The following is a 14294-nucleotide window of genomic DNA, read 5'->3' as shown; positions in this document are numbered from 1 at the left end:
TTCACTGGTTTCTATTCAATTGAAGAATAATCATGGAAGAAATGAATGCAAAGTAAAAAGCGTAAGCACTTCATATGATAAACCTATTTTAACCGCTTTTTCTCTGACTGAATAGATATGAAAATCAAAACCTGATATCAAATTGTTAGAAAAATTATTATGATAACTCTTGACTAAACAACATTAAACAACATACAATACCTTAGATCAGTATCTCTTAATCTGGGGAAAATTTAAATTTATTTGATCTCGGGGGTAAATCAATATAGAGTAAAAATAATAAAAAATCAAATTTGAAGCAAGAATCCGAATTGACATTTGTTGTGGATTATCTAGTACTCACTTAGACATTAACAGTTAGTTGCCAATAAACAGGGTCAGCCATCACATTAAATGAATATATTGAAGTAATTTGCTAATTTCCTTTTATAATAATTGAGTACCATTAAGTACATTTGGTTTTATCTAAGAACCAGCTTTGCAAAAGGGGAAAAAGTGCTACTGGTGGAAAGAACCACTGGAGATCAAAGATCTTTACCTAACTTAGAACAAAATAACAAAACAGATAATCACCCTCCACCACTTGGTGTTCTATTTGGCACAGCTGCTGGAGGATGACCCCAGGTCACAGGTGTTCGATTACGAGGAGTGAAACTGCTTGGAGTGCGCTGTTGTCCATAGTTAGGAGTTTGTTGTGGAGGATAGTTTGGTGTATGGGGTATTACGGCTGCATTAGGTGTGACACCAAATCCTCTTGGCAGTGGGGTTGCAAATGGTCCAGACTAAAAAGAAAAAAAATAAATGGAAAAATTGAACAAACTACAAAACGATCTTGACTAAGATCATCAGCCTTTTCAGCAATGACTTCTGTATTGGATTAAACTTCGTCACAACTGTAATATTCAATATAAAATATTATTCTTAAGCAAGCTACAGATTTTTCATTTTAAGTTCAAGATGGCACCAAACTTATAATATAAAACTACTGTTGCTATTCTGTTTGAACTCTTATAGGATGTTATACAACCAACATACCTGTCCTCTCGGAGTTTGCATTTTCTGCAATGCATTCTGTATTGCAGCAACGTTAAAGGAATCAGAATTAGACGAGGCACCTGCTGGAGTTCTTGATGGCATGAGATGGTCTGAAAAAACACAATATCGATAATAAACAACTAACAAGAGTGAAGTAAGTAATTTTATCATATCAACAAATTGTTAATTAACAATCACATCAATGCTTGTTTAATTTAAATCAAAGAACAAGAGATACCATAATCAAAATCTTACGAGGAATTGGGTCCCTGAAATGTTCTTTGAACCATTTAAATAACTGATTTATTGTTGTGAACACTTGACCACGATATCGAAATCCATCAGACAACACGGTAACATACTCGTGTTTTGGCTTCGTCCTTGGCATATACGATAAGAGAAATTTTCCTGAAAAGAAAACATTACAATAACATATAATATATTGCACCATGAATACTGATCTTTAGTAGATAATTGGTTTATGGTAGGAAATGGGTCTGTTTATAGTCATACTCTTTGTTATCTTGTAAATACAGTTTGTATTTTATTAGTTTACACAACTTGATATAAAGTAGCCAAACAAAATTAGTTACCTCCATATTGGTACATTTCTGGAGCACATAATTTTCATATCTATGCCAAGGAGAGGCGATAAGGACATAGCCTAATTATATGATAAACCACAGCATTTCATTGGATTGCTCGTCAAATGTGTGGTATGATAAAGAATAGCTTTTACGTGAATCACCCTACACCAAACAAGCAGTAGTCCAGCATTCCCTCGCATACATATATATATATATACAGGGTGTTAAAAAAGTGAAGCAAAATTGACAAAAGTTAGGATGGAATGCTACTTAAAACATTTAACGACTGACACCTGTTAACAGTATTGAATTACGGCAAAATGCCATTTGAACATTTCACGACTGACGCTTTTTAAGTTGCTTTTTTAACGTTGCCATGACGAAATATTTTACCTTAATTTTGCGCAACTTTTCTAACACCCTGTATGTACAGGATGCAGCACCCATATGAGGTAATCAGAAGCTTACTGTTTCTTATGCCAATAATGATGCACCAGCTGTGGATTACTCATACCATTTTTAGCTTACCGTAATACCCATTTTATTTCTACCAAAAAATTATTTACTATGCTGATGTTTCACTTGACAAAAACAAAGCGAGGAATCAGTGTGTGTCACTGGTGAATTAATATTTAAAAAATGCACTCCAGAAGTATGTGTACCAATATGGAGGTAACTCTTTTTGTTCGCCTACTTTACATCAAGTTGTGTAAAGGAACTGAAGCCTATGGGCTTCACTTGGGTATATTCACTTGGCTAACACAGACAGTCCCCGAACTCATAATAGAATAAAAATAAGGAAAATCAGAATAAAATTATGGCCTAACCCTAATCTGGTACACATACTACAGCTACGGGAGTATCCAAAAAAATGCTCTCACAACTATAACGTCAAATCCAATGCTGCACTCTGAAACTCACCTGGTAATTCCTTGCATTCGCTCATGAAATATGGAATTCTGGACGGAGCATTTTTCTTAGCTTGTTTTAATAATTCTTCCAAAACATCTTTCTTTCCACCATTTGATTCTCTGTAATACTTATGATTTAGAATATCACGAGCGTTTGCTGCCATTGGTTGAATAAAACGAGCAATAATTTCATCCAGATCTTCAAATTCCTGGAACAGAATTGAATAGGAAAGTCCTCGCACCAATCAACAAATTTGAGTTCGAAATAGCATGATAGAATCATAGTAATATCCTGAGATATATTTATAAGTTTTATTGACTAGAATAATCTTTTTAAAGATGCATTGCAAGGAAATTTAGAATGATATATTCGCTAGATATTCACATCTATAATACAAATAAGACTCTAAACAAGCATCAGGGGTGCTTTTCTTCTACCAAATTTATTGCACCCTGTTAAAGTTAGGGCCAAGCAATGCCAATATAGGTGAGTTGAACACAAACAACTAGGCCACCACATAAGCCAATGTTTCAAGACAACTTACATCATTTCCAATAAGGAGAGTTTTACCAAGACTGAACGAATTTTCTTTTCCTTCTTCTCTAATATCAATATGAGCACAGACATGATCACCAACTTTCCAAGTTGCTGTCAAATGATCAGCACCTGAAACAATCAAAGCAAACATGTAATCAGAAGCAGCAAACTTGTTATACAATATAAGACGGTAATTACCAAATGTAAACCAGCATCAAAGATTTTTCAAGAACTTAATAAGCAAAATCTTTAATATATTGGTAATGAAATTTTTAATATATGTTCATTTTTTAACTCTCCACATAGAAATGACTCATTTCGGCCTCAATAACAGTAAAACCATGAAAACCCAAAACCCTGATAAAAGACCTACAACGAAGCATAATATATTACCACCCACATGCCATCAGACAACAATCATGCGAAAGCTTTTCATAATATTTACCTTTGCTACTTGGCCTTATAATAACATCCCCTTGATCCATAGATTCCAAAACTTTTTCAGCTTCTTTGAAACCAATGTTTTGAAATGATGGATGAGCAATTACACGCTTGATGTAGGCTGAAATAAAAATGATCGTTGTTTGTGTATTAGTAAAGGTGAAAATATGTCAAATAATTCCAGTTTCCCATGAGAAAAAAAGAAGAATGAAAATGAAAGTCTATTTTTCTGTATAACTATGTACATATTTCATAGAACTTTCTATACAGAGTTAAATACAAATATTTACAACTATGAAGTGGGTGTTCCCGGCTCAATATCTTTTGTACTTTGAGGTACAGATGAGGCATCCTTATAAGGGTAATGTGCTGCATGGAGAAATGTATATTTGTTTCGAAGGGTCCTGCTTCAAACAGAAAACTTTATGTATATATAGTTTGCGGGGGTGGCAAGTTGTTACGATGTTGCTTTTAAATGATAAAAATCACTCTTTTTCATATTAAATTAAATATTCCGATTTAATATCACGTGTTATGACAGATTTTACTCACTTTTTTCTGGAGAACATACCCACACAAAAAACACATATTCTACTTATCTCAAAAGTTTAGATTGATAATTATCTATGAATTCCTACTTGTTCTGTTCTTGTTTTTATCATTATTCTGTGAACTCTGTTTGTCTTTTTCTTCTGCTTCGTGATCATAATAAGTATCAAACACGGACCCCCACTGTTCGCTCTCATTTCTCAAGTCCGAACTTTTTGATGACAAATCAACTTGAAACTTATCAATATCTATCTTTGTAATTCTGCAATGTACCGTCATCCCAACCTGTGAATAATGTAATGTTTAAAAGAAATACTATCTAGAAATTTGGCATCTGAATTTTTCATAAGGAAAAGCTAAAGGTAGCGTCATATACATTTCCATAATTGGGCCAAACATTTCATCTGTGAGCAGATGGGAAAAACCATTCCATTAATTTTTTGGTCACAACACCTGTCCATGTCTTTCGATCCCGACAGGGCCCTATACATGGTAGCAACAATTATTTAATGATATTTAAGGAACTACTATTGTTTGGAAGGACCGGTATGTTTCCAGATTACCCTTGGTTGGAAAAGGGAGCACGGAATTTTAACACAAGATGTGCACTCTGCCATGATAACACAATTAAGAACTATCCTATCGCACTGCCAAACTAATTGTGCAAAACAATGCACAAAGCCTGAAGTGGAAATAAGACCTGATAAGAGAGATACAAGATTACAAAATGCAATAAGAACTATATATAGCAGTGGTTCTCAAACTTTTTAAACCGCACTCCCTTGTTAGAATTTGTCAAGTCTAACATCCCACCTCAAATATAACTAGCTAACAACAAGTAACAAATAACAGATAGTAAGCTGAAAGCTTTTTTTATTCAAAAAACACGTTGAAAATATGCAGATGAAACGAAATGCCCCACCGTTTGAGAACCACTGACTGATATATACCATAGTTTATCTTTGTGACAGAGATATTTGGTTCTGGTCTAAGATTCTACTACCATTGTCCTACTCTTTCTATATTTAAGGCAGGTATAAAAATGGGGATGGGCAATGTCAAACTGTGATAATTCCAAACACTTGATAGCAAATGATATATTCAAATTTCAGATGCATTTTCTGTAATACGTGGGCATTTTCATTTTAAATGTCAATACACACAATTTTCATTATGATGTAATAAAGATATTCACCTTTACTCTTTCTTCTGGGTTAGTAACTTTGGAATCACTCAGACGATCTGTAGAAATGAATCCACTTAAGCCATTATCAAGTCTAGTTCTAACACCAACAGCTTTGCCAAGACAATCTCCACTGTCCAAGTGAGACCAAACCTAAAAAATGGATGGATATGTATTAGTTAAAAATGATCATGTCTAGTGCATGACAAGGTGAATTCACATAAAGTAAATGGCATGAAAATGGAATTACATATTATACTTGTAATAGTGCAAAAAAATTTCAACCCCCTGTTATAACATATGACAATCAGACTTAATATGACAGAACTTTCAAAATTTGCCATGTTAGAATAAAAAAAAAAATAGAAATATGTTGGAGAATTGGGACTAATTCCAATTGCAAAAATGATTGAAAGTTTTTTCAGGTTGAAATTTTTTTAATCGTCCATGAAATTGCTTTTCAATTTTGAAACAGAAAATCCACCCTGAATACATCCACATTCCAATGAAAAACTTGAAAGCAATAAATAAATGCATGGACTATATTAATATCAGTCTTAAACATATTGTCATTATCATCACAAGACTACATTTCAATAATAACTTCGATATAAACCTTGAATACCTAATTCGGTCACAAAATAGCAAACATAATTATCAACCACCCTACCAATGACTAACATTTGTCAACCTTTTGTGTAAACTTCATGATAAGTAAACGATGACAGAACAAATTTGAACTGTGAATTGTTACATCAACATGTATTTCATTGACATGAAAGTCATCTTAGACAAATGAAATTTTCTAAATTTCTGCATTATGCATCATCACATCGAAGAGTATTACCCATGCTTATAGATAGATCCACTCAACATTTTCTGTTTATGATCTCATACAAAGTACGAAATAACGGAGTTGGGTAAATGTATAGTTAATAGAACAGCAATGATTATGCGCACTGCTAATCCAATTACAAAATCCTTGTATTTTTCCAGATTGCCATTACTAATTTTTACCTTGCAACATGGTTAATATAGTCAAAATCGTTTCATGTTAGCTTGAGTCCAATCTTGACCATGACAAAAAATCTCATACCTCACTGAGTTCTCCAAAACCACCAGTACCACAGAATGAACAACTCCATGTTCCTGTATTTTCATCTTTGTGTGGTTCTGCTTGGTCAAGTTGCTCTGCTTTTGGTCGCCTGTACGCAATTCCTACCACGCGGCATGTCACTAGTTTTCCTGAAAGATAAAAGGAGTAACATAGCTTTGTGTTGTGAAATATTTGGCCTTAAAAACAAAGCAATGATATCCCAAAAGAAATTTGCCGAAATGCAAAGGCTTTCAACAATAAATCAATTGAACAAATGAAGAATAATTTTGTCATTGAAAAAGTTGAAAAGTTCTTTACATAGTTGAAAAACAGCAAAGACCATTGCATTCATTTACTTAGATTAGTTTATTAAACATTCAAGGACATTCATATCAAGTGAATGTTTATAATACAAATACCACAAGTTGGGAGAAACACTACCAATGTACATACTGGGGAAGACAATAATAAAATATTCACAATGCCAAGGAATAAAACCAACATACCAGTTGACAACAACCAAATCAAAATTGTGGGCAGATGACTAATATGCATAATACATCAAAAAATGCAAAAAGTATATAAATGTATCTTCCTGCGTTGAACTGCAACAGTCAGTTAATAGCAGGGGCTAGACAATTATATTGCAACAATATATTATATTCATTTTTCTTCAATGTCACTATAGAAGAAATTTGTTCATCACGAATATTTACAACACAGGGTCAATAAAGTCTCCCTTTAAATGATATATTTTCAACTTGGAAAACGGTGTTATTATAAACAACCGTTTTTTAAAAGCATTTGCTCGGAATAAAGGCCCAAACTACTTCGCTTTTTTTGTTTACCTTGATATTTGACAAGAAAATATTAGTAAAGACCATCGACCGCGTACAGAAAGGTGAGGAAAGATTGTGAATGAACAGAATAATTGAATTCCACAAAGCTTACATTGGTTTTTAAGTAACCTGATACAATGAATTGTCGTTATACCACATACTACTGCTATAGTTATATGTGGCCATGCATGTCTATAATATATGTTAGGAAAACCTCAAATTCTCTTCAACAAATAAAGTTGTTTGATATTCTTTAAATGCTATACAGAATTGGATGGGAATTGTTTATTTTGTAACAAAATAGTTTATACTACAAGAATCAAGATGTGGGACAGAGACTACCACAAGAATATGTTTATAAGTTTTTTGGATGATTCCAAAAATCAGTTTAGCACAAGAGTATAAAAACAAGTTACAGTGAAATGACAAAATGTTATTCCACAGTTTCCAACAACTATCAATATTTAATAAGGCAGGACATTGGCTTTTTGTAACACAGTAAATACCCAACTGGATAACCAAATATTATATCTATCTAAAATTAGGTTCAAGAGCTAAATGCTATTGAGTTGCGGGTGAACAACAAGTCAGGGCTGCATAGAGAAGCCACATTGGCTTTTTAGTTTGAACGCAATTCTATCTAATGACTCAATTTCTCATAAAATTTACTGCTATTGTTTATTACCCAAGACAGATTAAGAGTACTTTAACTGACTGTCCAGCATGGGTTTAAGCTCCAGTAGAATACGTAGAAGAGGGCATACCAAAGCACATAGGAAAATAGAAAGTTCTGCAACCAGTAACTTTACAAATGGAACGAATGATACGGACATAATCATCAGAAGTGGAAAAGGTAATATTAGTTGTAGCAAAGGAAGGATAAAACTTGTTACTGAAAATAATGTGGATTCAACTTGGCGTCAACAAGTTCAAGATGGAGGGAAGTTCCAGTTATACTGCAGATATAGTGAACCGAGGTAATTAGAAGAAATACATCAATTTGTAATTAATTGGATTTCAAATGTGTAACTACAGAGCGAAATGTGTAAAATATATGTTCATTTTCATATTGAAATAAATTTGTCCATTCATTTCATTAAAATGATTTTGATTGTTTGAAACTTCCAAAATGCCTCTTTCAAATATTTTTTATTTGTATATTTTAATGAAATTCACAAGGTATTGCACTACATACAAAATTAACTTTTTTCAATCATTATATTATTTGTGTTAGGGGTAATATCAAGATTTATTTAAAGTTAAAAATTGAAATTACATATGGTTTCAAGAAGTAAATAGTTCAAATTTCAATATTCGTTATATTATTCAAACAATATGACAATTCGAAACCATATATATTACACAACTTTAATAGTGATGATTCTCGACATATTGATCGTTTAGCTATGTTCTTATTGTTATTGAGATGATAGCTGTTGTTGAAAGAAATTACATTTCCAAGTAACTAATGAAACTATCAATTCCAAATTTCCAGTATTCGAAGATGGATAATGACTGTTACACTTTATTTCTGTTGACAATTTCTTCTAGTCCTATAGAACCCAATATTTCATCAAACATTTTGTTGTTTTATTTTCATTAAAGAAAAGACTTTTATTTCAAAATGCCTGTCCGTCAATGTGAAAGTGCTCAAGACTTATCGTACCAAACTACCGATACTCATATGCAAACTTGTGTCCATATATTTAATAAGCTTGCTCCTCTTGTTTCTCAGATTATACTGGGTTCCAAATAGGCAAGGAAAACTACGATTGATGGATAAACCAAGAGCCAGCAGAATGCAGAGGTTTGCTGAAGATGACTACAAAAATTTTATACTCCATCAGGACTCGCGCACAATCAGAGACGGTTATGAAATAATGCATGTTGCCACAAAAAAGATGATTACTATTGTTAATGATAACTTAGTGATTGATGACACTCGAAATGCAGAAAAATTTTATATTAGTCATGTAAGGAACAATAGTGATGCAATGGATCCATGGGAAAGAATATAATGATCGTTTTATTTTTTTGTTAACAATGACCTAAGCACCTTCTATAATTTGCGGTATTGTGATTTTTCAAAATATTATTTAAATGCTCCCTGTGGTTCGGTTCTAACCTAGTGGTTTAATTCATTCTAGTTTGTAGGTAAATGCTATTCAATGTCCAATGAAATCTGTAATATGCGTCATCACTCATTTCCAGTAGAATGTAATTTTCCGCAACGAAACTAGGTTGAAAAGCTTTTTATTAAATCATCATACTTTGTAATTTTATTGAGGAAGCGCCAAATACACAATATCAAATATTATATTCATTCCCAAGTTATGGCAAAGACTAACATGAATTTTTTTGACACAAATTATTTCGTCTTTATGATGTAGTTCCTGTTGCGAATTTTTTTTTCATCGTTTTGAAAAAATCGTTTCCTCCTCGATAATTACTGGACCAATTGCATTGAAATTTTTAGTGGTTAAAGATTGTATTTTTAGCTTGTAGTTATCTCAAAAATTTCTGTGGGCTCTATGGAACTCGTTTTTCGAGTGCCATGTCGTCATCAAAAATTGCACACCTTGTGGCCGTTCCGTGTTCACGTTATACATGAAGACTGTGGTTCCAGTAGTCAGTGACAGATTGCAAAACCGTACTACTTCGTTTTGGCCTCCTTGTCCATATATTTTAGCATCATCGTTCTCTTGTTTTATAAATTCATGTGCTAATTGTTTGTGTGAATATTATACCATATTAAATCATTATTGAGTTGTGTAAAGTTGAAAGGAAAATGGGTTTCAAATATCAGAATGAAAAGAAACAAAATTGTTGAATACAAGAAAATTCATCATCAATTACGAATTGCTTACGAAAACATAGACCAGAGACGGCAAAACACTGACCCGCCTTGTTTTTTTGGTGACCAACCAAGTCACAAATTAATTTAAAAAACATTGGCGTTTACTGCCAATCAAGTTCTTATTCTTTGATTAATGTGTTCAAATGTCTTCAGACTAAAAATAACGTTGATAAATGCGCCAAGAATTATATGAACTTTGTCATAAAAATCATGACAACTAAAATGGGCGCAATGTTGAGGTATGAGAACCTAAATACATAATATCAAGCAATAGTAAAGAGAAAAAGGGAGTACGGAGTCTGTATAGAAGCGAGAGCGGGACATACAATTGATGTCAATATCATGCAAATTGCCTAAATATCTGTGACCCATATTAAAATCTTTCCCATATTAAAAATACAATTTTTGAGCCATGCACTAAAAAAGTTATGCCATTCCTAACATAGGGAGATACAATACAAATAATTACACATACAGGTTTCTAAGTTTTTTGTAATCTACTGGGCGGCAATGATACAACCGTTAAAATTATCGTCTGTTATCAGTGGTGGGTTTCAAATTTTTTGTCAGCCGGTTTCTTCACAAAAGTCATATTTTTCAGCTGATTCTGTTATAAACAGAACATTGACAGTAACCAGTAATGCTAACCGGTTCGCTGATCTCATAAAATTCTGTGAGACGGTTCTATAAAACCGGTGCGAACCGGCTGAATCCCACCACTGTCTGTTACTAAAATACAAGCACTGCGATATTTATTGAAGTTTAATCTGTACATGCATCAAGTCATGGTTAATGCAATCATGCACCTCATAAATTCACAAACAAAGGTGAAATAGCTTCGTAACATCCATAAACTATATGAATATTGGTAGAATCCTACCTTCCTGGAATGAACTCAGCGTTTCTTTTGTGATAAGAGAAAATCTTTCCTCGGCAGTCGGAGCTCGATACGAAGTTCTCAAATCTTTATATCTGCAATCTAATTCATTTCTGATATCATACAACGTGATGCCTTTGTTGCCATATCCCTGTTAAAAAATGATAACTTAATAATTAATTTTCGAAATGAAATATTATTAATATATTTTAAGTTAGTGATTTTCAACAAAATTCCATAAGTTTGAATTTGAAAAGGGAAAAAATTGACAATAAATAAGGATTTGATTGTTTTTGTACTTTTCCGGTTTCAGATGAAGGTCTTTTTGGTCAAAATGAGGACCTTTTATGTCATACTGTAAAGACTTAAATTGCCCAAATAATAATTTTCAAAGAAACAATTTTGAATTATACCCAAATCAGAAATTTAAATATTGAATGCAATTAAACTTAAATCTATTTAAATCGTTTTGAACATTTCTGATTCAAACAGCATTGATAACTCAGCCTCCTTTAATTGGTCATAAAAGCTTATTACATAGGCTTGGCAAACTATAGGCCAAATCATTGACCAATATCATGTAAGAGCACAATATAATTGATTCTAACTCGGTTACCTGTCTCTCGAGTTCATCAGCGAAAGCATCCAAATCAAGATCTTTTAATCTTTCTGGCGATTCTAAAATCTCCTCGAGAGCAGATGAAGGATTTGCATCTTCCGCTGATTCATCGTATTCCAGAGCATCGACTGCCATCTTCCTGGCCCATTCATATGTCTCAGGATGAACACGTAAACCATCGAGAACTTCAATATATACATCAGTGCTGACAAAATTATTAGTTGAAGGTCATTTAACAATCCGCTTATAAAATCATGTAGAATATTGAGTAACAGTCTACATATATGACTATTAATATAAATTTGTGCCAAAATTATGACATCAATGAAAAAATCAGTTACTTGAAAACATTGCTGCATTTTTTGGAACGAAGTTTTTGATTTGACGCTAACAGTCCATTCAATTTGAAAATAGCTGAAGTTAATAGAATAAGAGGTCTTTCTGCTTAGTTTGGCTCGACCTAGTACAGATACGCTGTGACACTAGTGTGGGCTCGACAGAAACAAATGCAATATATGGATCAATCACACATGACAGTAATGGTGGATATAGAATTGGTGAAAGATATTTATTACAGCATCATTTGGGCCAAGCCCGAAAGTCATATGTTTCCGCAGTCTTTTTTAGACAGTCAAACTGTTTAAAAATCGAGAACTCTGAATACATGTTCCATCTCTAAAAGGGTGCAAGGTCGAAAATACAATTTCTATACCTGTCTCCTAATGAACTTGTATCGATCTTTATAAATCCAGCACAATTGATGAATATTTTTGGACCCATTCGACAAACTGTTACAAGATTAGATCGATTCTCCAGTCTACCATTCTTTTGTTTCAAGACCTGCATGTAACATAGAAAATGAAATATGTTCGGGTGAAACTTGAGCTACCAACGTTTAAAGATATAAACCGCTAAAGGTGTCTACAATAATGCAGTTTTTGGTATTGGTGGGTATTAAACTGAATAGTGTAATAGACCCAAGGACTGTAGATATACAACTATACAATTACATTGACCTCATATTATAGCAGCTGCCCAGATACAGTTTCAAGTGTGGAACTATGCAGAGAATCAATAATGCAGCATTGGCAAAAATTAACACTAGCTAATAATAAGATATCACAATTCACAATACTATAAATTTAAAGCTTCAAGCATAAATTTATAATGAGAATTTTAGCAACTAATAGCAATTGTATTTATATTAAGTCTTGAGATTTATCTACTTTAGACTATAATATTACCTTGACTAAGTGAGCAGCTTTCCTTGGACCAAGGCCACAAACAAATTGTACAATATTGGCAGTATGTGGATGAGATATGGCTCGGTTTACATCAACACCAACTTCACAGGCACGAAATACAAATTCTTCTACAAGACTTGTAAGAAGTTGGTCCTTTTCAACTTGGTCCTGTAATAAATGCATATTATATCCTAAAATAGCTTTACTTGAATAAAAAACATTTTAACATTTCTCTTTATAGCTATGCATATCTAGCTAAGAGATTATTTCAAAATGATTTGAATACCAATAGTAAACTTTTTGTGCTTAAACCTCAACCATTAAATTTTATTTGTTTAGAGAATCTTCTATAGTCATTATGGTGAACAGACAGTCAATCCTGCTTAGCAGCGAGTGTTGGTCACCCACAAGCATGAAGACTTGAATTGCAAGAAAAACTATTAATGTATGAATAAGAAAAAAGGACTTTAGATGGATTTGTTAGTATATATATAAATCACTTATAAACCTGTAAAGGGTGAAATTTCAAACACATCAAATCATCATCTTGAGAGCATAGTTGTGAAAATTCTAGCATAGGATCTTGCATTCTTCTTGCTAATGATACAGCTTGCCGCAATTCAACAGGATAATCTCGGAAGTCAGTCTAAAAATGCAATCAGAACATGGTATGATTTACATTGTGTTTATTTAATAATAGAATATGGATTGCTTAAAAATCTAAAATCCTAGAAATCACAGATTGAAGATAAATAAAAATAAGATAAGATTTATATAGTCATCCTCGAATACCAAATAGTTTATTCATTCATGTGATGAACCATGGTCTCTCATTCAGTTAGCATACCGAGTTGCGTAGGCCTAAAATTCTGTACAAATGCATGACAGAGGAAGCCGTAATGAACCAGAAGCTACGTGAACCATCACTATGAAGGCAAGCAGTTCAGCAATCATGCCCACACAAGATTCGGAATCACAAATCAGATCATTGAAATATTCAACGAAATGCTTGTGATCCTTTTAAGCAATACTGTACAAAAATTCACAAGCAGAAACATGCTTGATTGTTAATCCAAAACAACATACCTCAGATCTTTTTGTAGCTGCATAGACAGCAGCTAGTTCATTGTCCATCAGTTCAACACTGATAGCAGGAATGCTTCCTTCTTGTTCAAGTTCTGTAACACATTCTTTAATATCTTCTTGCAACATGAGTGCGTACCTGAAATGAAAACAGTGATAATAATTGCTACAAGTGAATGCAATTCTTCATGATATATATAATTGAGCTTAGTACAATGCCGTAAATCGTTATTCATTCTATATTGTTTTATGCAATTATACACACAAATAACTTTACCCCTAAAACTTTCTCTTAGATTTCAGTCATGCATATTAGTTACACCTAACGTCTTGTATTTAATAGGAATAAAAATGAAAGTAAGATCCTTCTTGTTTTTTTTCCCGCTGAATTTGAGCATACCCTGATTACTATGAATTATCAACATTGTAAATGGC

At 33.0% G+C, this 14294-nt stretch overlaps 2 protein-coding genes across 3 annotated transcripts in view; one reads left to right on the top strand and one right to left on the bottom strand.

Annotated features, from left to right (window-relative positions):
* The window catches only part of LOC120342061 (transcription elongation factor SPT6-like), a 28826-nt gene that overhangs the window by 684 nt on the left and 13848 nt on the right, over positions 1-14294 (bottom strand). For both annotated transcript variants that reach the window (XM_039410730.2, XM_039410731.2), the window contains exons 21-35: positions 13863-13998; positions 13285-13422; positions 12777-12944; positions 12245-12372; positions 11530-11737; positions 10917-11064; positions 6341-6489; positions 5257-5397; positions 4151-4346; positions 3517-3633; positions 3079-3200; positions 2544-2742; positions 1291-1443; positions 1036-1145; positions 574-782 (exon numbers count right to left, since the gene is read on the bottom strand). In XM_039410730.2, the coding sequence (XP_039266664.1) occupies positions 574-782; positions 1036-1145; positions 1291-1443; positions 2544-2742; positions 3079-3200; positions 3517-3633; positions 4151-4346; positions 5257-5397; positions 6341-6489; positions 10917-11064; positions 11530-11737; positions 12245-12372; positions 12777-12944; positions 13285-13422; positions 13863-13998 (2322 nt within the window). The remainder of the gene's footprint in view (positions 1-573; positions 783-1035; positions 1146-1290; positions 1444-2543; positions 2743-3078; positions 3201-3516; positions 3634-4150; positions 4347-5256; positions 5398-6340; positions 6490-10916; positions 11065-11529; positions 11738-12244; positions 12373-12776; positions 12945-13284; positions 13423-13862; positions 13999-14294) is intronic.
* On the top strand, positions 6517-10884 carry LOC120342062 (uncharacterized). The gene is made up of 2 exons (XM_078110572.1): positions 6517-8156; positions 8915-10884. Exons 1-2 carry the CDS (start codon positions 7903-7905, stop codon positions 9195-9197), a joined length of 537 nt encoding a protein of 178 aa, XP_077966698.1. The 5' UTR covers positions 6517-7902; the 3' UTR covers positions 9198-10884.

Source organism: Styela clava, chromosome 3 (genome assembly GCF_964204865.1).
Source record: "Styela clava chromosome 3, kaStyClav1.hap1.2, whole genome shotgun sequence".
In the NCBI taxonomy this organism is placed as follows: domain Eukaryota; kingdom Metazoa; phylum Chordata; class Ascidiacea; order Stolidobranchia; family Styelidae; genus Styela; species Styela clava.
Note: the sequence above shows the minus strand (reverse complement) of the source record. Positions and strands in the feature narration are given on the sequence as shown.

Excerpts from the sequence above, each read along its gene's own strand:
- LOC120342062 (XM_078110572.1), top strand. The coding sequence starts at position 7,903 with ATGGGTTTAAGCTCCAGTAGAATACGTAGAAGAGGGCATACCAAAGCA. Across the intron at positions 8,157-8,914 it reads TGCAGATATAGTGAACCGAG|ATTATACTGGGTTCCAAATA; the intron begins GTAATTAGAAGA and ends CTTGTTTCTCAG.